The sequence below is a fragment of the Grus americana genome, chromosome 6 (assembly GCF_028858705.1).
Source record: "Grus americana isolate bGruAme1 chromosome 6, bGruAme1.mat, whole genome shotgun sequence".
Lineage (NCBI taxonomy): Eukaryota > Metazoa > Chordata > Aves > Gruiformes > Gruidae > Grus > Grus americana.
The window spans coordinates 40,154,811-40,180,032 of NC_072857.1; the positions used below are offsets into that span (position 1 = coordinate 40,154,811).

The 25,222-nt window shown below is 51.3% G+C and overlaps 2 protein-coding genes and 1 long non-coding RNA gene across 10 annotated transcripts; 1 reads left to right on the top strand and 2 right to left on the bottom strand.

Annotated features, from left to right (window-relative positions):
* Positions 1-1,265: 1,265 nt before the first annotated feature.
* On the bottom strand, positions 1,266-13,316 carry LOC129207882 (uncharacterized). Of its 4 annotated transcripts, XR_008577595.1 has the most exons (5): positions 13,178-13,316; positions 11,613-11,693; positions 8,142-8,246; positions 7,116-7,276; positions 1,266-2,409 (listed from the first exon to the last, which is right to left on the bottom strand). It is a non-coding gene; the product is annotated as an uncharacterized LOC129207882 (long non-coding RNA). The 4 variants fall into 4 exon arrangements; XR_008577593.1 differs by having other exon boundaries at positions 1,266-7,279; XR_008577594.1 differs by having other exon boundaries at positions 1,266-7,276; positions 13,178-13,315.
* Positions 13,188-21,414, top strand: RAB17 (RAB17, member RAS oncogene family). Of its 5 annotated transcripts, XM_054829536.1 has the most exons (7): positions 13,199-13,327; positions 13,753-13,907; positions 17,991-18,150; positions 19,521-19,672; positions 20,088-20,213; positions 20,422-20,515; positions 20,880-21,414. In XM_054829536.1, the coding sequence occupies exons 3-7, from the start codon at positions 17,994-17,996 to the stop codon at positions 20,990-20,992; spliced, it is 642 nt and encodes a 213-aa protein (XP_054685511.1). In that variant the 5' UTR covers positions 13,199-13,327; positions 13,753-13,907; positions 17,991-17,993; the 3' UTR covers positions 20,993-21,414. The 5 variants fall into 5 exon arrangements, with proteins under 5 accessions (XP_054685510.1, XP_054685511.1, XP_054685509.1 ...); XM_054829535.1 differs by lacking the exon at positions 13,753-13,907 and having other exon boundaries at positions 13,188-13,327; XM_054829534.1 differs by lacking the exons at positions 13,199-13,327; positions 13,753-13,907 and adding an exon at positions 13,950-14,873.
* Positions 21,415-23,017: 1,603 nt separating this feature from the next.
* PRLH (prolactin releasing hormone) lies at positions 23,018-24,688 on the bottom strand. Its single transcript, XM_054829506.1, has 3 exons — positions 24,647-24,688; positions 23,512-23,707; positions 23,018-23,190 (listed from the first exon to the last, which is right to left on the bottom strand). The coding sequence occupies exons 2-3, from the start codon at positions 23,609-23,611 to the stop codon at positions 23,018-23,020; spliced, it is 273 nt and encodes a 90-aa protein (XP_054685481.1). The 5' UTR covers positions 23,612-23,707; positions 24,647-24,688.
* Between the last annotated feature and the right edge of the window lie 534 nt (positions 24,689-25,222).

Here is a 25,222-nt window from a genome sequence, read left to right on the forward strand (position 1 = left end):
CTCATCAGCCACCCTGCCAGGCAGGTCGCTTCTTCTCAGCCCTGGGATCCACAGCCTGAACAGGAATCCCTCCAGTTTGGACAGTTTTCTCTTGTTTAATATTGCTTTCAACAGGAAACTCCAAGCCCACCCTCTCCTTCACCCTGCTGTCGCTCCAGCTCTGCTTCAGTATCTCCAACCTTCTTAGAACAGCCAAACGCTATCTCTTTTTTTTTTTTTCCCCAGACAGCATTTAGGCTGTCTCAGCACTCATGTTACAGTAGTTTTAGGAACCGTGGCTCTTCTGATGCCTCGGTAGCGGTACTGCATTGATACTGCTTCTCACGCCTGGGACTGGTTATCTTTATAACCAAATGATTATTTTGTCAGCAGAAGCAGAGAGATGACATCCCCACCTTACTTGGGCATTAAACCGAAGCACATCGCATCCTGAGATTTGGTGTCAAGCTTACTCTGACCCCATGCAGGTGAAGAAAAAATAAAAGCACCCGCTCTGCAAGGCAGCACGGAGGCCTTAAATTGAGCTCCGACCTTGCAACGGAGGCACAGCCTTGCTGTGTCTGGCTTTCCTAGATATCCCACCGGCTTCCCTTCTTCAGCACCAACCTCACCTCCCCAAGACCTGCCTTATCACCCTTTCAGGCTCTGCAGAACTCGTTCCCTGAGCCCTTATCCTTGCGTTTGCCCCTGCCCTTTGAGGCATTCTGGCTAAAGAGGCGGAGCAGTGCCTTATTTTTAGGTCCGTGTTACCCAGGGATTTCAGCCACCTGTGCAGCTGCATCACGGTATCCATGCAAGGAATTTCCAGTTCAGCAGTGCAGTAAGATTTGCATCAGTGCTGTTTGCCTTACTGGCTAAAAGCCTTTACAGAGGCTTGGTCTAGACAGGTTTATGTTTGAAAACCTACTATTGAGAAGGCTTTGTAAAAAAGAAAGAAAAAAAGGACAGAAATTTTAAAAATAAAGCAGAGAAATTGGAAGAGAAGCAGCTATTGGGTGACTGCAGTCAGATTTCAAATCACATGTTGAACATGCGCTGCAGTGTAAGAAAACCTTCTTTTTTCTCACATTCCAGACACTTAAGTAATTTTTTCTTTTAATATAGTCACAATAAGCTGTCTTGTTATAAATATACTATACATACAGATTTGTCCAAATAAATATGAAATGATTCAAACACGTTAGTTTTGGCTACGCTATGAAGTGCGGTGAGTGCAGCTGAAAAACAAAATACTGAAAAGTCGATTTCTTATTTTAACAAGCAACATGAAGTCGAGGTTCGTTTTGTCTGAGAGTCATAACCGTGATTAATGATACTCAGACAAGACTGAGTATCCCGTGCCAGTTTTAAAGGGCTCTATTTTAAGTGCATAACACGTACCTCATTCTCCAATATCCCACGTGCAAGGAGGCCGTTTCACGCAGAGCGCACCCCAAAGATACGATTTTCCCTTCTGTGCTGCTCTTAAACCAAACCGTCTTGTAAAACTTCACTCGTGAGAATGACAACAAGCAATCAGCTGTTAAAACTGCTGCTGGTGTACTCAACAGACCGCTTTTACATAATAAGATGGATGGGTTTATATTCTGCACAGCAAAATATGATTACATTTCTATTAGCGGCAAGCCCCTGGAATCCAGAGGCTAGTTGACGGTGTTAAAAGTAAACACAGGGCCACCTCTCTGCTCCACCATAAGATCACGGCATCTGCCAAACCAGAAATGAAGTCTGACAGCTTTAACAAGATGTCCATTAGTCCAAGGAGAGCGGAACGGCTAAATACCTTGGAAAATCTACACTTAGGAGGCCAGTATTTCATATTGTCAAGATACGTGAAACGAGCAGAGCTCCATTAGCATTGTAACATTTAGCAAACATAACAGCAGTGGTATCCAGCAGGGTCTGTGGATTTATTAATGGAAAAAAAATTACATCACACACAAGTATGTGCTGGCACTGAAATACTGCAGAAAAAACCCCTGGTGCAAGTAAAGGGCTTGTACTTTATTAGACCTCCTAAGGAGCCCAAGATGATCCTCTTCAGCAAATCAGACCTCCTGGGAAAAGCTTTCAGATGTCGTTGCCACGTTTGAGCAGCATCAAGACAGGGCTCAGGAGACTGGTAGTGTCCATGCAGATTTTGTCCGGATGAGATTCATTACTGTCGCTTCATCTCTTCAAGTCAGCACAGTCGCTATTTGCATCAGCGGAGCTCTGGCACGCTGGGAACCTCGCTTAGCTTCCTCCTGTCTAGCCTGGGGCTTGTAGTTACACAGCGACTCATCACGGCAAAGCCAGAACTAATAACTGCCTTCCCAGGTGGTCCAAAAAAGAGATCCATGAGCTTGGGTTGACCAAGGAGAATACAGTCCATAAAGCGGTGGGTTTCCAAGCCAAGCTTTAGGAAGGCTGGAAAAAAAATATCCCACAACAGCAACAGATGATTATCTTGTTCCCTTTTTACCAACAGCAACTTACTTGCTGTACCAAAGATGTGATTTTTTTTTTCTGAAGAGGGCTTATTTGTTGTCTTCATCTTGCCAAAACCCCTCAAATACTTATTGGCCTCCTCTAGTCACCTTGGCATGTCATGAGAGGGAGTTTTTCATCTGGAAGTTTTTCCACAGGTCACTGAAGATACCACTTTGGGGATCTCGAGACCTCAGAATTGGATCCCATTCAAGGTTGAGGAAGAATCTTCCCTTGGAGGGAGATTTTCAAAGGTTAAGCTTGGGGTTGATTTCATTTAATATTTTCATTAGCAGCCTGACACAAGTAGGACAGCACTAATGAAATACACTGATGATAGAGGGTTATGAAGCATCACCAATAAAGGAGGATAAAGTCGTACAAGAATGGGAAGAGGTTAAGGACTTGAGAAACAAGCAGAAAGAAATTAAGCAGACAGCAAATATCACATCAAGAACTAAATTCATGATGTCATCCACTGTAAATGAGGGAACAGGAGAAAGTTCTGGGGTCATAAACTGGTCACAGGTTGGTTGTGTGCCACCATCACATCACAAACACCAAAGAACTACATTCAATGTTAGAGCACTTCAGGTAAGGGTCTACCAATGCAAGTATTTATACCATTGCACAACCATCCACAAGACCTTACCTAAAATGGTGCCTGCAAGTCTACTTTTCCACATTAAAAACTCAAACTTGCATAGCTGTAGAGATAAAAGCTCCTAGGATAAGCAGCGGGAGGAACTTTCCTGAGATGAGAAGGGGTTGGCTTGTCTAGCCAAAAGCGTCTCTTTTCTATAAACTGCTTTGGAGAAAGGAATGAAGATGATGTTATGTAAAGCTTGGAGCCAAGTTAGCACAAAAGCATACAGCTAAGCAAGCCATATATAATTGTAGTCTGGAAATCAGAGGTTTCTTGCCAAAATTCTGGACATGCATCCAAACCTAATTTTTGGGTAGCCGGGGTGAAGTACGTTAAGTCTGTGGTAAGCACTATATGTCTGCCTTAACGAGCATTAACCCAAACACTGCGGGCTCTCTGCCCCGCCGGTAAATTTGGGATGTGAATATCCATCACGGCTGATGCTGCAAGGGCTCCTGGCCCCACTGATGCTCCTGTTTGGAGGACGTAAGCCAGCCTTCCCCCAGACTAACACTGCAATCCTGCAAGCTCTCCTGCCAAGCAGGGAACTTACCTGGAATTTGCACGTTGTCACCGAGCTGGCTGAGAACTGCCCATTTCAGGCTAAAAATGGGAACTCGCTCAACGCAACCTCTGTGGACCTAATCTAATTAGCAGCAGACACGCCACGGCTCAGAGTGTTTCAGCGCGAAGCAAAGCGAAGCCAGCTCCACAGCAGCTGTAGTTGCGGGGAGCCAAACCCATCCCAAGCTGCTGAATAGCAACCGATTGCCGCGCCTGGCTCACAAAGACGCCCCGTTATGCTCTGCCGTTTGCTATCTCCGCTCCTATCTGCTATTCCCAGCCTGCCACAGCACCGCAGTGAGCTGCAAAATCTGGCTGTTTCTCCTCCTTTGGCTTCCTCTCTTGCCGTGTAAAAAAAGCTAAAAGTGTTAAGAGAGCGCCAGGCTATTTTCAGAAGAAAATACATCATACATCTCTTCCACCTAGTCTAAAAACACTCTTCGTTTCCTACCTCAAGTGCTACAGGGATAAAACCCATTCCAGACTGCGGGATGCTCGTGTATTACAGTGACGAGACCTGCACACCCCCCACCTTTTCTTCCCAGAGCTTGGGAGGAACGCAGACAAGAGATCAATATACATATTTAATTTGGGAATACGGCCCTTACATCTGTCCAAAAATAATAGTCTGAACTATTCAGTCCTTCAGCCAGACGGAATCAGGATGGCTTCGGTGAAAACAATGCATTACATCAGCTGAAGCAGCTGAAGAACTGGCTCTGCATCACTCTGGGATTAATATATCAAAGCATTCCTCCTGCCATTGTGGCGATGTCCTCACCCCGCTGACAGCACGTAGACACGAGAGCGAGGACTCACGTTGCTACAAGGGCTCGACGCTGCCTGCTTATTTGGTTTTCCCCATGGTTTGTCTGCTCCACGCTGTGTGGCCTCATCCACTCCCGTCCCAAATGTTGCGGAGTTAAGCTGAGCCACATTTTCCAACCAGGCCCTCCAGGTTTTCTTAAACTCCAGTTGTTTTGGACTGCAGTAAAGCACAGCCACAACACATGGGCTAAAAACAACCAATTGTTTGTAGCGGACCATGTGCTTGCACTAATTAGTCATACTGTTCCGTAAAATGGCGTATGAACATCATTTTGGAAAAGCTTATGTGAAACCACATCACAGTTTAACTCCCTTGGCTGGAGTGGAAGAGAGGGGAAGGAGGTACTGTTTGTTGTCCCCATGGAAATCCATCCAGATTCATCGAAAGTGCAAATCAGAGGCAAAACATCCCTTTTCTGAAGCACGGCAGAACTTAACCACACTCTGCTTCTAACCATCTTTCATCCTTAGCAGGGAACAGGTATTTTCCACTCACCTATTTTATAGCAAAATGAAAAATTACCATGTTTTCTTCTCAGTTCCGATCAGACTGAAGAGGACCTGTGTCTGATGTCTCACGGTTCTGCATTATGAACTGAAGCTGTGCATCGCTACCCCATCTCCTGTCACCTCTCCGCTCACCCACCTACACACAACAGCAGCAAACCGGCTGTGCCAGCTAATAATTCCTGCCTTACCTAAAAAAAAAAAACCACCCCGTGCTGGTGCTAAAGGATTTCAGATTCCTGCTGCGATAATGACTAGTAGGGCAGGAAGGCAGGTCATTATAGTTTCCTGAAATAAAAGAGCTTGCCTGAACTGGGAAGTGAAGGAAGATACTGGTAACAAAACATTAGAGGAAACTGAGACAAAACACTTCAGACGTTACAGTGCATTAGAGCTGGTGCATCTGATTTTAAGTCGTAACACATTTTTCTGGCATCCCTAGCATTCCTGTTTTTCTGTGCACAGTGACCAACGGATGGCACGTGGGGCTGTCTCATCTGCCCAGGGTGCTGTCCCTGCCCTCTGCCTTGCTCTGCACCCCAAAGCCAATTCACCCCTTAGTTACTGCACCCCAGCCCTGCAGCAGTTACCGTGCTCAGCAATTTTCCTGTAGGCTTTTTCCACAGCATTAATTATTACGGCACTAAACCCCTTCTGATCCTTCCCTGTAGGAATGTGAAGGAATTAGCTCCGCTGTTCTCCATCAACAAAGAGCCAAAACAGTCAGGCAAGTGTTGTCAAATTCTCCAGTGTTTAGTTTTCCCTCTGACTGTAGAAACAATTAAAAGATGATTTATTTTTTTCCCCCCAAACACAATGAGTTGCTGCAGAACCCTTTCATTTCAGCCACATGTAAAAATAAATAAATAAAGCATTGAATACCCCAAACTGGACAGAAAGCAAAATATTTGCATCTAGAAACCACCAACTTCCATAGGCGGCTGAATGGCTCGTAGGCTTGAAAGCCATGTAGGGCTGGGCGCCGTTAGAAGGAGACATCTCCCCAGGGATTGACAGACAACGCCTTTGTTGCCCAACCTCAATTTCTACAGAAGTTTTCATCCTCCCTGACCTTGTAGCTTGTGGTGGCAGAGGGAAAAGGCAGGAAAGACACTTCTCTGCGGTGGCCTCTTTTGGGACAGTTACTAGTTTAAGTTTCTGAAACATCCTGAGCACACTAGTGGCTCAACTCCACTAATTAGAAATTCCCAAAATAATTTTTAATACATTTTTCAATTATGAAAGGAGTTTCTCTAGGTAACAGCAGATAATGGTTCTCTCCCCCCGAGGCATCTTTGTTCCTTCCTAGTTTATTGGCAACAGATGACTCGTTTCACCTCTGTGTAACGCTGACTGCTTTACTACTCTTAGAGCAGTGGCTGGTGTTAAGAGAGGACGCTCAGGCTCATACCGATGAAATAATTTCTATTCTTGTACCTTTACAGACCATGCCTGTAACACCCTGTACATGAGACTGAAAACCAGCCAAACATTTAGAAGAAAAACAAGACTACGATGTGCCCACCAGTAAGCAAAGCATGGAGAGGCAAGACCCATCATAAAATGCCCTAGGAACACATCTGTGCTATACATCGAAAAGATGGGTGGGGACTTCAGGGAAAAGAAAATTATATTCACACCCACACGAGCTCTCCAAGTCTGTGCTAGACAGCATTACTTAAATATTTCTCTTTCCGAGCACCGGCAAACCGTTCTCAGTTGCATTCATTACAACTGTCTCGCAGACACAGACAGATGAAATGCTTCTGGGGGAGATTACTGAGCTGGGAGCAACTTTTGGCTGTCAGCGAGCTCCTCTATAGCCCTTCACGTAGAAAGGTACCGCCTACAGCCATTTTTAGCCTAGTTTCCTAAGGGAATGTGTGTGATCACTCTGTAAGCGTGCGCCGGTCCCAGACTAATAGCTTAAGCCAGCTGGCGAGTTGCCACCAAGTTTATCGGAGAGGTCAAGGTCCATCCCAAATGCAGTATCCCCACTGGCAAGGAAGCAGCACACGGAGCTCACGGTAGGCGCTCGATCACGCACGTGGGAGAGAGCGCTTCAGTGCTTTAATCATCTAAACCGCTGCGAAACCCGCACCTTGTTAGATAACGATGTCTCTTATTTCATAAAACCGTTTCCTGCATTCCCATCACCTTCAGGATGCGGCTCTCCCTTTGAAGTCAGGTACACAAAGTCTCTGCATCGCAGCTCTTTCTGCAAGGTGGGCTGGACTTGCGGAGGGGGCTCCTCGCCAAGATCTGCTGAGTAAAAGAGAACGTGAAGTTTGGATAAGCAAAACATTCAATGCATATATTTTTACTAGAGAAAGCCACACATACCTTGGACAAAAGCTGCAATTTACTTATTAGACATACGGTGAGAACCACTCCATGCACTAAAAGGGAACACTGCTTTCCATATCTTTTTCCACCCGGAGGGAAATTGCAAGGGATTGTGGCTAGCCGGTAACCAGCGTGGGTAGCCACCTGCCTGCAACAGTCTCTAGCTGGAGCATAGCTCCGCTCAAGAGTAAGGAGGTGTGTGGCAGACCTTTGCACCTCAGCACATCCCTGTGCTTCGAGGCTATTTATTGTGACCCGTCAAGTGTAATTTCAAAGGCATAAACAATATTACCTGTCTCTTCAAACGGGTAGCAGGCAATGCTACAGAAAAGCCTTTCTAGTGGTTTACACTTGTATTCTTTTTGTAATTTAATCCCACTATACTTAAAATGTTTATTGTAGTCAGTAGTTAGTTTCCCTCCTCGGTCTTTAACACATGCTAATGTTCACCATCACTTATCATCTGGGAGCCATTAATATTAAGCTTGTTTAATGTTCCCAAGCCAATCTCTGGAGTGTTTTAGCGATGTTAATAATTAATATAGGAAGACTAGCATTTTAGATGCCTGAAGCAGTTCACAGCAGGCTCGGTTTCGAGCCTCAGTGTAAATGATCTGTTCATTGTTACAACTCCACCAATCCTCAAAATATTTCTTAACACTCTACCAGTGCAGCGGCGAGGAGCCCAATCTTTTTTCATTAACAAAGGCGCATTCCTTCCTCCTCTCAAAACTAACAAAATGATCTTTTAAGGCTCCATTGCAGCAGTGACAAACCTTACCTGTGTGACCACGAGTGGGCTATCCTGGGTCTTCAGGCTACCGTGGGTCTTCGGTCTTCAGGAGTTGAACTCTAGTTCGTCTCATTGCATCAGCTCATGACATTACTGCAGGCACAGAAAAAGAGAAACAGCAAAACCCAGGGTGCTTAGAAAAAGCATTTTCTTTCCAAGCCAGGCCTCTGTAATTAACTTCTTACCCATGTTTTCCAGGAGAACCATCATGCAAACAAGGGATTACATGTTTAACAGCACAGGTATGGCAAACAGTTTTGAGAACATCTGCTGTGACCTCTGGGTGGACCAAGTATTTCGAATTCATTCTGCTTACAGTGGTTTCAGATGTGTCTTCTTCAAACAAATGGCCTTTTAAAAATAGAAGAACCCCAGCCTATTTTTGAGGCTCTGTATCTGCTGGCCGCTGACAAGGGCCAGGCTGGCTTGCTGGGCGAGAGGCAGCATGCCCACCTCTCTGAAAGTGGGCTGGGGGCTCCCCAGACCAGCACTCAGCATTTCGGAGCCCTGCTCAAAGCAGCACAGCGAGGAGAGCAGCTCTGCAAGAGAACAGTCAGGACCTCAAGTGGACTCTGGTTGCTGAGCTCATTTATAGTGAGCTAAACCAAAGTAGCTGCACCCCAAAAGCAAGGCATGCTATATATATTCGCACACAAGTGACTGGTTCCTTTGAAGCTGACGGTGCAGAGAGACAAGTCATCTGTCCTACAGCTGGTCCAGGAACCAAAATCACTTAGGCAAGGTCATAACAAAAGCCGCGTTTCTCTGACCGTTAATTCTGGGCTCTGTGTGCCCATCGCCAGCTGTCTAAATCTGACCATAACCTCACGTCTGCCCAGCTAGCCAGAGCTCACAATAGACACAGCTTTGGCTTTGCAACAGCATCAAGACAACGGGGCGATGCTCTCGGAAAGCCTGGCGATGCAGAGGCAGCCCATCAGAGCCTATATATAGAGCAGAGGCTTTACATCGGGTCAGCAGTGGCTCACGGCCACCGCAGGCTTTTGGCACAGCCCAGAGCCCTAAAGCCACCAGGCCACAGCACAGGACAGCAGCAGGATTCAGATGCTAACACCCACCCTATACCATGTAAAATGCCTGCATACGTACGCACGTGCATTATAGAGACGCGGCTTTCTGAAAAAGCAAAGAAGGATTTCCAGGCCACCGTATCTACTGAGTTCATGCTGCTCGATCCCTGTTAGGGCAGCTTCAGCCTGTATAGGTGTAACTTTAAAGCAGCTTTAGCAAACTCCATTTCACTACGCCCTTCCAGTGTAAATAACATATTCTTCTGCTCTTTCACATCCCTCAGCAGCAGCAAAAACAAAAAAAAAAAAAGGCACTTGTGCTTTCAAACATTTTCTTCAGACACCAAGAGGCAAGGCAGATAGCAGTGCTCCTGGTATAATCCAAGCAGCTGAAACAAGCTTGGGTATCTGTTCCTTGTCAGACCAGCCAAATTCAGGAGTGAGATCACGGCCACCTGGCCCGGTGTGAAATGGTACAATGTCACCGTGATCCGAGTGGAAAACAAGAGCCTGGAGGTGCCCAAGCAAGTGGCACAAACAGTGCTCAGCTGGGCAGGGCTGCCGAGATCGCAGCTGTCCCCTTGAAACATGCTAAATAAGAAGAAAAGAGAGCATTTCAGATGAAAACTGACTCATCAGGAACAACTTCAGGGATCCCAGGACTCCAAAAATGCTAAAACTGGGGCCAAGCAGTTAACAGTTTCTGAGCAACACAAGGTGTTAGCGTTGGTTCAGCAGCGTGGGAGCCTCCACGGAGATGAGACCTCCTGCACAGAGCACCCCAGGAGCACACGTAAACCCTGCGGACAAGCCAAGGGGAGTGGGAGAAACAAGTCAGGGGAGACAAAATAACTCTCAGACAGCAGACAAGTGGCAAAGCTGAGGTTTTAGTCTTGCTTTTCAGCTCAGGGTACTGCCCTTGTTACCAGACCCTGCTGCCTTTTCCACTCAACCACTCTTCCTTAAGCAAGTGATGATTTACAGAGCTCATATTGATGAGCTAATGCTTCCTCACAGCAGAGGCAGGAGGAACCAAGTGCTACACAACCACTGAAAGAGAGCCCTCCAGAAGCTCCCAAACTGCTCCAGAAATGTCACTGTCCTCGTGCCTCCTTTTGCTCAGAGAACACAGCAGACAGAGCCAGAAATTCGAGATTATTGGAATTATTCTCGCATGCTTACTCAAGGAGTTTTATTTTGACCTGTTCTGGTATTCCTGTGCACTACTGAAATGTCACCATTTCCTACACAGTTAAAAAAAAAAAAATCAAAAAGTCTGAGGTGGAGCAGTGGGGCAAGGCCTACAAGGGGGTTCCAGACGCTCAGATCATGCGTTGCTGGGCTGGAGTATTTGATTCACATCACCCCTGCGGCTGGACCCGTCCTGTAAATTCTCATTGTGTAATTACATCAGGCAAACATAAAATTAAATGCAATCCCTAACCTTGGGAAAAACAACCCATTCCCAGTTTTTACCAGTAAAGTTTATCTCAGGTAAGGAACACCATACCAGCACGGGTGAGCAAGGCGCATCCCTAGCTTTGTGCAGGTCGCTCCCAGCACCCTGCCCACCCAAATTTAGATGCAAGCACAATCTTTATTTGCAAACCGCTTGCTGCTGCAGGAACTCCGATCCTGAGCATCCGGGACAGCAAGATGCATGCTCAAAAAGCAGGCAAGCAGACCAAAATACGGTGCAAAAAAGCTTTAGCTTCCTGATGCTGCAACAGTGTTTATCACAAAGGTTCACGTCCCAGCTGTTCGAGCAGAGCCCACCCAAAGGAAAGCTGGCTAGCCAGATGCAGTCCTGGCAGGAGCCCTCACTCCATCTCTCTCACTGCCTGGCGTCTGTTTGGTTGCACAGTTCAGAAATGAGACTCGGGAGCAGGCATCCCCGTTGGCTGAAATGGTGGAGGAGCTGTGCCCTCTAGTGGGGTCTGGCCCACGCAGGAGGAAGATGCCCACGCCACGGCCACGCTCCCCTGGGCATTTACACCAGCCGAGGCCGTAGCACTTTGCGCAGGCATCTTATTTACACCATCTCCTTTTATAAAAGCCCTTAACAAAGGCATCTGAGACGTAACGTGTGCTCGCGCAGATGAGACGGGTATGAAAACAACAGAGCACGAGGCGGGTGCTTATTGCAGCAGCACAAATTGGAAAAGAAGTTTCTCTTAGCAGCTACAAAGCAATCCTTTCATAAGGCTTCAAAGCCTTCCAGCCCGGACCAAGAGCCTCATTTTCTACTGATAATTAGACGTTTAGTTTAGGTGCATGATGTTACCATAGCTCGTAGGTCCAAACCAGCAAGTAAGTAGGAGCAGCATACCTTTCACAGCATCACTCATTGCTGTGGACGAGGATTCTTGCTGCAGCAATCCCAGCCTAAGGACTCCATGCCCCCAGCCCTTCCCAAACCCTGAAATACCTTTCTACCCCTCTGCTGTGCCAGTCCGACTGTTCGCAGGGACACACAGACTCCCACTGAAGAACTGATCAATCCAAAGTCCTGGAAAAAAAAAATAAGGCTTTAAGTCAGCTCATTTCACAGCACAGTCTTGTGAAACAAGTTATGGGAGAGGGATGGGAACACCTAAACTGCTTCTGTGCTGGAAAAATTATACCAGCCTCAGACGGTTTGGGTTTTCATAGGGTGGTTAGGAATAGTCTTCAAAGGATCCCCAAATCCTGTTCTAAGCTCTGCTGAGCTGATGGGAAGGGACCTGGGAAGGTAACGCTTTGCTTCCCTCTGGCAAAAAAAGCTGCGGGCAGGGTAAGATCTGCTCTCAGGCTGGAGGCGTACATGGCTATACTCAAGCCAGTTTTGCTGCGACGATGCAAATCCGTGCATGGACGCATTCCCAAACAAAGGAAAATACGTTCTCATTTGGCTCACAGACCAAATCTGTCATGGTGATTCAGCTTGGTGAGGGCACTGCTCCCGTATGACATCTGTGCAACACTTGGGCGTCTGTACGTGGCGTGTGATCGTAGAAATGGGAAGTAATCAAGCTGCAGCAGTCAGGCCTTGGAAGTCACAAGACACGCTCTTCATTTCAAAACTGGGATGGCATTTTTTTAAGCTTGCTTGTAGGACTCCTGCTTTTCACCCTGCTCCCTATAACTATTAGGACTAGATTTCGTAAATCTGTTTCACTTCTGGAAAACTTTAGGAGCTGTTACTTGAAGGAAAGACACTATGATGACACGAGTGACAGAAATACAAAACCTATCTTCATTTAGAATTTTAATTATTAGATCTTCCTGTGCTCACTCCAGACCTGTTATCCCAATGCATTAACGTGCCGTGATTTCTCTCTCAAGACACAAGCGCTGTAACGAGAGCAGCCGTCTACAAAGCGCCAAGCCCCAGCTGCCTATGGTAACTAGCTATTACCTTAATTAAAAGGCAGTAAAAGCCCAAGTACTCAGTTTTTGCTTGCCTTGCACCTCTCCAGCTCACCTGCTGAAGCACTTTGCAAGAGAAGCGGGTGTGCTGTCTCCCACCAGCTGGTAAACCAGCCACGCTCCTGAAAACAAATCCCTTCGGCGATCCCGGACCCAAGTTATCTGAGCCTGTACCCTGGCAGAAGACCAAAGCCAGGTCTAATGTGCGTCAGCAGAAATTGCTGTGTTATAAAAACCCAGAGAAGGCCAGATCCCTGGCACGCCATTGCTCCAGCCGGCCCCGCACCGAGCCCTCCCCGGTCCTTAAACCCCCCGGGGTGGGGTGCAGGTTGCTTTTACTCCCCACATCCCTGGTAGCCGGGCTGGCCTCAGACCCTGGCACGGGGAAAAACCCACCTACCCCTTCATCTGTCTGTCCGTCTGTCCACCCACCGCCAAACCCCAGCATGGGAGGGAGGGAGGGAGGGATGGAGGGGTGCGGGAGGCATGGCCACTGGCCCTGCTCGCCATGACGGCAGCCCTGTGGTCCCGCCTTGCCCGGCTCGCTGGCGGGTCTAAGGTTCACTAGCTCCGGTTGCCTCTCACCTTTGACACCGCTTCCCGGGAGCCGCCGGGTAGTTTCGCTTTTATCCGCCCACCGGCGTGGAGAGCCTCGGGCAGCCGGACGGGGCCGTTGCCCCAGCACCCCTGACGCCACGGACCGGAGCACTGGGAGGAGAGCAAGGCTTCGGGAAGGTAAAGGCATCCTCCGCCGGGCAGGCCCCAACCTATCATCCCCGAGGTGCCTTTCCCAGACGAGCTCCCCGGACTCCCATCCTCCCACCGGGAAGCAGCCCCGCATCCCAGCCGCAAAGGGGCAGGGAGGGTGGCACCGTCCTCAGCGGCTCCCCGCCCAAGAGAAGAGATTTTTTGGAAGACTTAGGAAGCCCTCTGCCCTACCCCCATCCTCTTGGGCAGCCGAAGAGCTGCTGCGAAGGTCTTAGCAGAGAACTTGGTCTCACCCACGGCCCAGGGCGGTCTCCCTTTATCGCTGCCCTATTTCCCCAACCCGCTCCGGCTGCACAGTTAATGACCCGTATTCTGTTCCCCTTAGCTTTGAGGAGGGCTGATTGCATTGAGAAATCAGCACTATGTAAATCTAATGCTGTTTACGCATTAAGTCTTTGCAGTTGGGATTTCTGTATCCCCTGGTAACCTTGGCTTAAGTGAACTTTCCAAGCTCCTACCCCAGCGCTGCAAGAGCTTTTGCAAGTAGGAGGAGGTTCCCAAAAGCGGAGGAGCGCTTTGAGATGAATACTAGAAGTTAATTGGGAAGGTAGGTGCGTGGCCATTATTCGGGGAAAGAAAATAAATGTTTAGATCTGAAAGAACCTAAAAACATGATGTCCAAAAATTGCAGAGCCAGGTATTGCACTTACATGGGTAGCACTGGTGTCCTGTTTTGTTCCGAGGAGCTCATTAACTGTTGGCTTCGCTCACCGCTGCACCCTTGCAGAAGCTCAGCAATTGTCTTTAATGGCTTCAGGATCTTCTCAGAGCTTGTGGTTTAGAAAAGTTTAGACATCAGTTAGATGTCATTAAACACCATTAATTTCCCAGGAAGTTAAATAGAGTCTTAAATAACACTTCTCAGTAGCTCCATCCCCAAATGTATGCACTTTTTTTTTTTTTACTGTTTTCCTTTGGAAATAAAAGGCTCATCCCCTGCCAATAAATATACCAGGGTCCCTCCTCCCCAGGTTAAAAATACTGCAGAGATACTAAATTATTGACAAGCAAAAGCCAAGCCCTTGCTGTTGCATTCCAGTGCAAATCTCTACTCTGCCACCTCATGTTTCTGGTTTTTATTACTCGTGTTTATACCCGTAAAACATGAGTTTGAAAGGATGCTCCTTCGATAAAGTCCACTTTCCTGCTAATTATAAACAACTGAGTCACCCTCATAAACAGATTTGTCAGGTTCCTTCTTGGAAACAGTGAGGGCAGGCGGTTCAAGTGCAGTATCACTGATCTGGCGCTGCTGCCGCACCCGGCAAACAGATTACCTTTAACTTGATTTACATTAAACCAGTGGGCTCCATAGGGTAAGCTGGTTAACGCTGGTCGGAGCTGCGTCCGCATACCCGCCCCGTTGCCCACGGGAAGGAAAGAGGAGACATCGAGATGGGGGAACGGGGGTGGCTGGCCGAGAACACAATTTCCTCGGTGCAGCGATGCTTAATCCTCCGTTAGGAAGTGAGAAATGATCTGCGTCGCGGCTGTTTCGGTACTCACCTTCTAGGTAAGTGTAAGATCAGGCAAGCCTGCCCCGAATATCTGCCCCTAGACACAGCTGTCACAAAATATTAAGCCGTATCTGGAGACTAAATCCACCAACAGGATATTTTTGCAGTTGATTGAAGAGAAATGCTTGTCTAGACTAATCTCCGGCTCTTTATATTGAATCTGAGCAGGTTCAGCTTTCCTTGCCCCTCGGCGTGGTCTCTAGGCACGAGGACAGGACTTGTAACTCCTTAACTGTTTCCCAGGCTGCTCCCTAAATTGCTGAGTTATTCTTTACCAGGCTCAATCTAAAAAGCCCCCAAATCCAGCATCTAAGCAGCCCCAGTTCAGGTTACACCTCAGCCTTTCAAAGCCCGCATGGGAAAATTTGCTAAAGCCGTTTTGCACGGAAGCATCGGTGGCTTCTTCAGAGTTCCGAGTTTGCAGTGAGATAAATCAGACTTCTTCTAATGACGCTGACAGCAGCTTTCCGGCATGCAGGTGCACTCTGCTGGGGTTTAACTCACAGAACTCAGCGGGAAAGTTGCTTTAAGTGTTTTTCGTGGATATGCTCGGTCAGTCCCAATCCAGGAGGTTTCCAGATGAAGAACAAGCTTCCTCTGCTTCGTTGGCAGTGCAGGTTAAGAAACAGGGATGCTGTTTGCTGTGAGGCAGGAGCACCCTTATCCGTGCCCGGAGCAGCATCCTGGATTTGCAGAGCTGACTGTAACCCTAAGCTGGGTCTCACCGACAGGCTCTTCCCCAGGGCAAGGACCAGCCGCGGAAGGGGGACTACCAGCCACATGAGATGTCTGGAGGGCTTTTCCCATGGTCCCTTAGCCAGCAAGCCCAGGGTTTTACTCTGTACACTCCTTTTTCCGAAAAAGAGAGGGAAGAGAGAGGGAGAAGAGAGAGGGAGAAGAGAGAGGGAGAAGAGAGAGGGAGAAGAGAGAGGGAGAAGAGAGGAAAAAGAAGGAAAAAAGAGAAAAAAGAGAGAGAAAAAAGAGAGAGAAAAAAAAAGAGAAAGGTTTCCCCTAAATCCTGTTTTCCATTGAATCAAAACAAAAATTTGCTTGCTTTGCTTCCTTGCCATTCAAGGGAGATTCACCGTCTGCCTCTTAATATGGAAAAGAAACTGCTTCAAATGAGCTTTGGCAAAACTCCCCGTCTCTAATAGGTGCTTGCTAGCCGGAAAAGTTTGCAAGGAAATTTCTATTATTACTGTAATTCTCGGGTGAGCTTTGTTCCAGCATCAATACAGCCTTCTAGGGTTAAACAGAGAGCAGCAGGGTGAAATAATGAGAAATTGAGTAATATAGACAATCTTGGGTGGTTTCATGCAGCTTCTTGCTCCCCTAGAGAGTTTTATAGCGTATCACCTCCGGTAGCTAACACAACGGCCCAGCAAGGATAGCAGTCTTACTTCCAGCCCTACGAAGAGGCAAACATACGGAATTAATACCATAAGGAGCACCCTTAGGCTGTGCCGCAGGGTTTATCTTTTTCCTGCTTCAAAAAAAATATATATAACCCATATAACCCACTCCTAACTAGCTGTTCTGCACAAACTGCGATCCTGCTCTTCATCGCTGGGCTGTATGAGCCGGGGAAGAAGATTTTAGCCCTGGTTTTTAAGGGGATGAAAGCCCATCTCACAGAGAACAACCACTTGCATCTGTAGATACAGCCCTGGGTTCGGCCACCACCAGGGAATGCTCTTAATGACAGCCTGCTTTGATAATAGCTCCGGGAAAGGAGAAGAATTAAAGGTCTGGAGCCTGCCGGATTGCAGGGGAAGGCAGGCAGGACAAAGGAGGCACATGGGATGAGCAGCACGCAGGAACAAGAGGCTTTTGTCAGATGAGGGAGTCACAGAGACCTTCCTGGGTCAGGAGGTACATCGCTAGCGCCGCTGTTAGGGGTCTTTATAAAGGTGCTTCTCGCTCGCCTGCAAGTTCTGCACGCCAAACTCCTGCGAGCCGCAGGTAGAAATTGCAGTAATTGCACCAAATCTTCATGCTAAGTCTTGCAGGTCCCTGCTCTCTGGCTGACCAGGGCTCTCTTCCAAAGCACGGGGAGGGAAGCACCCCACGCCAGCAGCGTTCACCCTGGCATGGGAGGCTCTTCATCCGGCATGCCAGGGCAAAGCTATGGCTAGCTGCAGGACGGTGTTATTTGCCACCCTGCGCTCACAGTTCCCACCAACAGCGGGGCAGTGCCACTTCCTTGAGCTCAAGGCTGGGAGAAGGGGACACATGCCACCCAGGAAGGCTCACACCAGCCATCCTCTTCCTGGGGTACGGCCAATGCTCTGCGGTAGCTGAGTCAGGTTTGAGGTGACCACTGTTATTTTGGACCGTGTTCCCCCACCGTTCCTGGTCACTGCGCAGCGTAGCTCCACCCCCAGTGATGCAGAGTCACACTCCACGGTGCAACGGTCATGAGGGCATGAGACTTCATGGGCTTGGTCTGCCCAGGGTTTCTTAACCCGTGGTGGAGGAGCACGTGCCGTCTGCTTTGTGTGCTGCTGTCCTCTCAACTCCTGCTTTTTCACCCTGACAAGCAACATGCTGACTCAAAGCGGTGCTGCCACAAAGCCCATCAGCTCTTGAGGTGCCCAGCCATTCCCTGGGCAGTGTCCTTAGCAAGCTGGTAGCAGCACCACCTTGACACCCGAACACACCTCCAGCCTGGGTTAGGCTCGCCTGGTATAACCTCTAACCAAGACCTGCAATAAATGTGGAGCATCAGCCTGAGCTCTTCACCAGGACTTTGGGGAAGGAGGCATGCTCAAGAGCAAGGCACACCCATAAGTGATGTCCCTCTGCCGTTAACTTTCTCCAGCATGTCCTCCCTTCAAAGGAGAAGCACCCAATCCAATCTCCTTGTCGACATCCAAGAAGGCATCTTGCATCAAGTTTCTTCCTAAAGATTTCCACCCTCTGGTCATAACTGACAGTGGCAGAGGGTTTGATGTATTAAATTTGATTCAGTATATTAATGATTTTATTCTAGCCTATTTTGAGGTTAAACCTTGCCTGCCCCACTGCCACCAGTCAGGAATTGATGCAGGAGGCTCAGCTGATGGACCTGGATCACTGCAGATTGCTATTGAATGGAGTTGGTTTCCTTGCAGGGCATGGCGCAGAAAGCAACGCCTGGCACCTCCCTGGAGGGGATTCGTCCCACCTACCTCTACAAGGTGGTTCTGCTGGGGAGCACATCGGTGGGGAAGTCAAGCCTGGCCTACCGATACGTGAAAAATGACTTCAAGGAGTCGCTGCCAACCGTGGGATGTGAGTGAGTGGCTTCAATAGTTTGATGGCTCAGGACAAGAGACCAGGCCTGATGCTCTTCCTTGCAGCAGGGTGGGATGCAAGAGAACCGGTTGGTACATCTTGCAGTAGCACCGACTCACTTTTGGACATGGCACGGACTTGCCCCAGAGCCAGAGCTCCCCCTTGGCTGTCATCTTCAGATCTCTGCAGCCCATTTCCCTCAGCACCAGGCTGTAAGCAAAGCCACATCCAAATAGCACAGGTTTGGCTTAGCGCTGCTTTTTGGAGGCACTTGAGCAGCAAAATGAGTGAAACCTGGAGCCCAAATCGTATGGCCCATCCGCCCTTTGCATCTTGGTCCTGTGCCACCCCCACAGCTCTTCAGACCCCCCAGGAGAGTCTCCCCTGTGCATGAGCTGCCCCAGCCTCAGTGTCCCACTGGAGCAGGGAGGTTTGGGCCAGGGTGGGAGCAGGCAGGACAGCCCAGGAGGCAGCTGCCAGCTGCGGCAGGACCCCCCCAGCACTGCCCGATGGTAGGCTCGCAGCAGTGCCAGATCCTCCAGCCTGCCTGCGGACCTCCCCACATCCTGGCCAGGCTGCAAACCCCACGCTCCAACCCACTGGCAAAGGGGAGAGCATCTGCCCCTGTGCGTCCTGTCCTGACAGGCCATGCTGAACACCCCGCCTGCATGCTCATGATGAAAACCATCTGGAGAGCTGCAAGAGCTCTGCTCCCTCCATAATGTCCCTTGGGCCAAGACGCCTGCTGGGATCAAGCTGCCTCCCCTGCACGTTCGCATCAGCACAGCTTCCTGCAGCACTTAGACATTCTAGATATTCATTTTACATTATATACCTGGGGTTTGCCCTGAGAAGGCACAGAGGTTGTGGTCCCACCTGAAGCCTGAAGAGCTAGCTGGTGGAAAAGAGTGTGGCACTGCAGAGCTGCTCCTCTTGTCCCTCCGCCTTGGCTGGCCCACAAGCAGCCATCTGCTCCCTGGGAGCAGGGATGGAGGCTCCCCTCCAGTGGGAGCCCTTCTCCGTGGATATTCTTGTTCACAGTTCTCACAGGTCTGACCCACCAGCAGGTTGGAGATGGCTGGCTCGCTCTCTGGGGTCTATTCTGCAAATCTCAGAACTAGCTGACATCAAAACTGGTGTGCATCCACCCAAATCTTCTGCCAGGAAGGGCTCCCAGCCCACCACAGGCTGTCCTACCTTGCGGCACACCATCCCATGGGCGCTGCCAGTGCTTACGAGAAACCTGTCCCAATTTTGTGCATTAGAGCATTGTTACTGGCCCTGGGGATGGGTTTGACCTCACGCCAGCAGAGCTGAGCTCTCCACTCTTGCTGCAAGCGAACGTGCACCCTGCATCTTGCTTGCAGGCTCCTTCTTCACACAGACGCTCAACCTGGAAGCAGGCACAGTCAAGTTTGAGATCTGGGACACGGCAGGCCAGGAGAAGTACCACAGCGTCTGCCACCTCTACTACCGGGGTGCCCACGCTGCTCTCCTCGTTTACGACATCACCAATAAGGTAAGGCAGACCCTGTCTGCACTGAAACCACACTGTGCTGCAGCAGAGCCAGTGGTGCAGAGGTGTCCAGGTGATGGTGTTTGTCCTTGGTGGTGCAGAAAGCGGTACACGACACTGCCTGAGAAGATGACCATCCCACTGGGATGTGTCAGGGACTGTCCCTGCTCATGCAGGACCATGCCACCACCCCAGGGTACTTTCCGCTGCCATGCAGCAAGAGCACGTCCCATGATTTATCCCTAAAGGTTTTTGAGGACCAGTAGCTTGTTTCCCTGAAAGGGCAATCAAAGCCTCCCCACCACATCCTCTTGCACCCCCTTCGATTTGGTGCCACCCATGCAGCTTTGCTATCCCCGAGGCCAAGGGATTAAATCAAAACCAGATCACTGGGTGTTTTTTGTGTCCATCTCTCCAGGAAACACTCAACAGAGCAAAGCTGTGGCTGAGGGACCTGGAGAAGGAATTTCTTCCTGATGAAATCGTCATCGCTTTGGTAGGCAACAAGACGGACCTTGCTGCTGACCGAGAAGTCGCCACTGAGGTGAGCGCCCATGGGGAGCTCCCAGGCCCCCTCGTCACCCCCTCACCAGCAAGCACTCGGATACGTCCTAGCAAAGCCAGGAATTTAAAAGGCTTTCAAACACCTCCAAAGTCCCTGTTCAATTACTGACCTGCCACAAAATGCCACCGTAACCAAAGATGCAGCCCCAGAGAGGACTGGGGGAATAACTCTGCTTGTCTCCACCTAGGAAGGGGAAGAGTTTGCAAGGACCAAAGGCCTCCTGTTCGTGGAGACATCTGCAAAATCCAACCACCACGTAAATGATATCTTTATGGCCATAGGTGAGTTGTGTGATGGTGTGAGAGCAGAGGTGGGTGAACCACAGGCCCCAAACCTCTGCTTCAAGGCTGCAAACGCCTTACTCCCTGCAAAGCTGACCCCCTTCGTTGCTCATGCTTGCCACCAAGATCTTCCTCCTGGCTGGTCCAGCCTGTGCCGCACCCAGCAGCTGCAAGGCTCACAGCCACAGCCATCCATGAGTTCCGTGAAATGTGCCCCACCTCTTAGAGCAGAAGGATGGACAGATCCATCCCAGGATGCTGCAACATCAGAGATGGATTTCAGGCCCTCTCCCAAAGCCACAATTTTCTTTTTCTGTAGTATCCAATTAAGGTGTAATGGTGGCCCCATTTCATTTCTTCCTAGCCCAAGAGCTCCTGCAGCGGGAACAGAAGAAGGCATCTGCCCCATCCCCGTGTGGGAGGTCAACAGTCAACCTGAGGGAGAGCAGGGCAAGGATGGGGTGCTGCCAGCTCTGAGGATGGGCAGCTCTAGACCTCAGGCTGCACTGCCGGCGGCAGCTGGATGAGGTCTCCAAGAGGAGCAATGACAAAGCAAGGGGACACAGAAGCACAGGGGCAGCTCAGCCCGACCACCCTCCCCCTCGGAGCGAGGTCAGAGCCCATCCTGGGGGCACGGGGCCTCTTCAACCCTCCAGCACTGGCTTTCTCCAAGAGGTAAAGCCCAGGGGTTTCTTCCACCAACTTTCCACTTCCAGAGAGGAGCGTGACCCTCCAGCACTGCTGCCACCAGCCCTGACTGGGGACATCCCCCTGCCCCAGATGCACGTCAGCTCCTCTGTGTCCCTTCCCATCCAAAAAGGGAGGGCTTAACTTTCTGGAACAAAGCAGGTACGTCCTGGTGGTTTTACACCCAGGCTGCAAATAAAGAGAATATTGTTTTAAAGTTGGTGTGTGTTTTGGTTTTTTTTGGGGTTTTTGGTTTTTTGTTTTTTTTTTTTTTTTTTTACCTGACCTGGATGTCAGCCCACAGGCAGGGACCAGAGCTGCTGCTCCCCTTGCCCGACCCATTTCAGCCCTGATTGCCTGGGGCTGCCCCACAGGATGGGGTCACAGCCCACTCTGAGGAGAAATCACCGATGTATCGCCGATACAAGAGCCAGGTCTGGGGGCAGAGCAGGGCCAGGGCAGATGCTGGGTGTCACGGCACCCCGTGCCCTGCAGGGTCTCCCCTTTCTGCATTACGGGTTACACTGCAGGAACGTTCCTTGGCTGGAGGAGAAGGTGGGACCTGTGCTGAGAGACGTCAAGGGGCTACCACAGCCTTCACCGGCTGCCACGCTGACACAGCCCTAGCAGGACCCCACCCAAGTTGGAAGGAGGAAAGAGCTGTTGCTTGTACTGGGAAGGATGTTCTCTCACCTCCTCCATCCCCAGAACACCTGGGCTGTCTCCAAAAGTATGCCAGTGCCCAGCAAACCCGGGGGGGGTGTGTTGGGCTCAGGGAAGGCTATTGCCCTTTCCAGGACAGCTGCAGCAACACCAGCGTGGCCACAGGCAAAGAGCAGCCCCAGTCATCCCATCCACAGGGCAACGCAGCCACGGGGTTTCGGTGCGTGCCTTGGCAGCGACGCCAGGGGCAAGGCTTGGCCAGGCTGAGCTTGGCCGGGAGGCAGCAGGCACCCTTGAAGATGCTCCCCACGTTGAGGGGGGAACCACAGCACCCTTTGCCAGGTTTGCCAGGCCAGCCCCCACCCCAAGGACCCCCCACTCCCACTCCAGCACCCCACACCAGCCAGGGGCACCCACCTGTGAGGCTTCCCTCCTTCCAGCAAAAAATGGGAGCTGCTGCCTCCTCCTGCCTAAATCCCCTTCCTTAGGGCAGCTGGGAGGCAGGGATGCTAATTGCCACTCACCCCCCCCACCTGCCCCCTCCCTCCCGAGGTTAACCCTTCCCTCCCCAAACAGCCCCAGCCTCCCCCCCCGCGGGTGCTGGGCCAGGAGCCGCAGGCAGCAATGCTGGGGGTCGCCCTCCCCCGTGGCCCCTCTCGCCCCCAAAACTGGAGAGTGGAGAAAATGGTCTGGCTTGGGGACACAGGTTGTGAGGGGGTGTTTGGGGACATGCAGCGTGATGTACGGGGACCCCCCCCGCTCCCCAAATGTTTCTGACCCGGGCCATGGAAATGGGGTGGCTGTTTTTGATCCCAGCACCATGGAAATGAAAGTGTTGGGGGGCACCCATGGGTGCCAGCATGCTGCGGGGATGCACCTGGGGAAGGGGGGGGGGTGGGCCGCCTCCGGGGCTTATTTATCTGGTGGGTTTTGGGGTGGGGGGGATAAGCCGTGCCCTGCAGAGAGGGAGGTGCTGCTGCACTGCATGCATCGCTGGGGCAGGCTGCAAAACTCCGGCGAGACCAGCAATTTTTGGGGGTCACCCCCCCCACCCCGCGACCCCCTGCAACCCCCTGTACCCCCCTCCCGTCCCCCCCCAGAGGCTGAGACACAGGGGCCGAGAAGAGAAGGGCTTTTATTGTCGGCTTCAGCTCACGGGCTCCGCTCCTCCCGGGGGGGCTGGGGGTGCGGGCGGGGGGGGGCGCAGGCTTGCCGCCGGCCAGCCCCCCCGGGATGGGTGCCCTCACCCAGGGCTCGCCGCCGCCCGAAGCGCCCCACGGGCCGGATCCCACGCCCCGTGTACCAGGAGGGGTCGATGTCCGGGTCTGCAAGGCAAAAGCCGAGGAGCTGTCAGGGGGTGATGGGGAGCGGGGGGGCACATGACATACGGGGCGGGGACAGGGCATTGCACCCATGGGTGGGGGGGACGATGAACCCCGGGGGAGTGGGAAAAGGGGCTGGGGGCTATAAAAGCTGTTGCAAAGGCTGCTTCCAAGCAAACCTTTGCTTCTGCATAGTGACACCCCCCCCCCCCCCCCCGCCCTCCACCCCCCCCATATGCAGCTGAGTCTGGGGATGCAGAAGGGGCTGGGCAGGGGGGGGGTTGTTGGCTGGGGGGGCGAGTCCCTTACTCCTGTTCTCCTTACTCCTGATTTCCATGGAGCGCTCGCGGATGCGTCCGTGGGCGACAGGCAGGGTCAGGCAGGCGAGCAGCAGGCACAGGAGGCAGGCGGCCCCCAGCTTCATCCCCGGGCACTCTCCGGCCACGGCGGCTTGGCCCCAAAGCCTCCCGGCACGCGGTATTTCCCGCTGGTGCCACGAAGACGGCGGCCTCCGACTCGGCTGTGGGAGCAAAAGGGTTTGGCTGTTGCATAGACACCCTGCTTGGGTTAAAGGCTCGCAGGGTGAGCCCCCCATCAGGAGGGGAAGGCTGTGACGGAGGGGATGGGGTGACTGTATCACTGCCATCGCCATCACAGCGTCCCTGGGCACGGGGCAGCTTGATCAAAATCCCCGAGGTTTTGATACCTTTTCCCCTCTGGGGAAAATCTCCCCTGCGAACATGAGTTGTACAAACCTCATGTTCATTAAAACAGGTTTTTGTCCTAGCCTAGTGCCTTAGGCCAGGCCTGGCATCACCCTTTTTGGCTGGGACCCCCAACGCACCCACGGTGGTGGGACCCTGCAGGTCAGGAGATGGGGAGAGGGGCCAGCGCCAAAACGTGGGGTTGAAGACACAAATGGGATTTGCTGCCTGATGCTGGGTGATGGATGGACCACAGCCACATCTGCACCCTCGGCACCCACCCCTGGACCCGGCTGCCGACGTGATAACCCAGCAGCACCCTGTAACATGTTTTATGGCACCGAGGCAACGAGCAGGACGGTGCAGGGTGGGCTTGACTTCTGCAGCCACCTGCAGTGAGGGAGCAGAAGCAGGAGATCCGGGTTAAGCAGGACATGGCAGGGATGCGGTAGCAGCTTTATTTCCAGGGACTTTTGCAAAGGAGAAGTTTGCAGCGTGTCGGGCAGAAGCCCATCTGCGGCTGGAAAGCTTCCCCGAAGGAGCCCTGAGAGCACTCGGCAGCGAGAGCTCAGGTTTGCTGCACCCACCAAGTTTTTACAACCCCCTTTTGGACCGCCCCCCCCGCCCCAGCTGCCTGGACAGACACAAAGACACGCACACACGGGCAAAGCAGCGCTTGGGAAATTATCCAGCAACAAAAGCATCACGAGAGGGAGAGAAAAGCGGGTCTCTCCCCCCGCTGGGGCTGCACTTACCACGGCGTGGCGAGGCGAGGTGCCCGGCTGCCGTCCCGCTGAGCCGAGTGGCCACCGTCTGAGCCGGAGTCCCCTCCAGTCGCCGTTTTTATGGCCGGTTTTGTGCTGATGTCAGAGGCGAGCCCCTGCGGGGACCGAGCCGGAGCATCTCCACTCCCCGCCGCCCCCTCTCATCAAATCAGCACAGGGATTTTTGTGACTCAGAAGGGACCAGCGTTTTATCTTCCGCTGGCCGAGGCAGATCGCTTGGGAATACATTAATCCCTCTCCTCTATCCAGCAAAGTTTTCCGCTCCATCGCCACATTGCTTGCAAGGAGCCCCTTGTCCAAAACCCGCTTTGGGGGGTGGGGTGTCAGGGGGTGATGCCACCCTGAATGCTGTGCCCACACATCGGGGTCCTGCTGCTGCAAACCGCCTCCACCGCGGGGGTTATGCTGGGTGCCACCACCCTTCACCTTCAAATCCCCCCCCAAAAGCTGCTTTAAAAAAGTAATAATTAAAAAAAAAAAGAAACACGGAGAAGAGGGGAAGGCAACTTGCTGGGGTGCGCAGGCTGGCAGGAGCAGGCTCGTCCC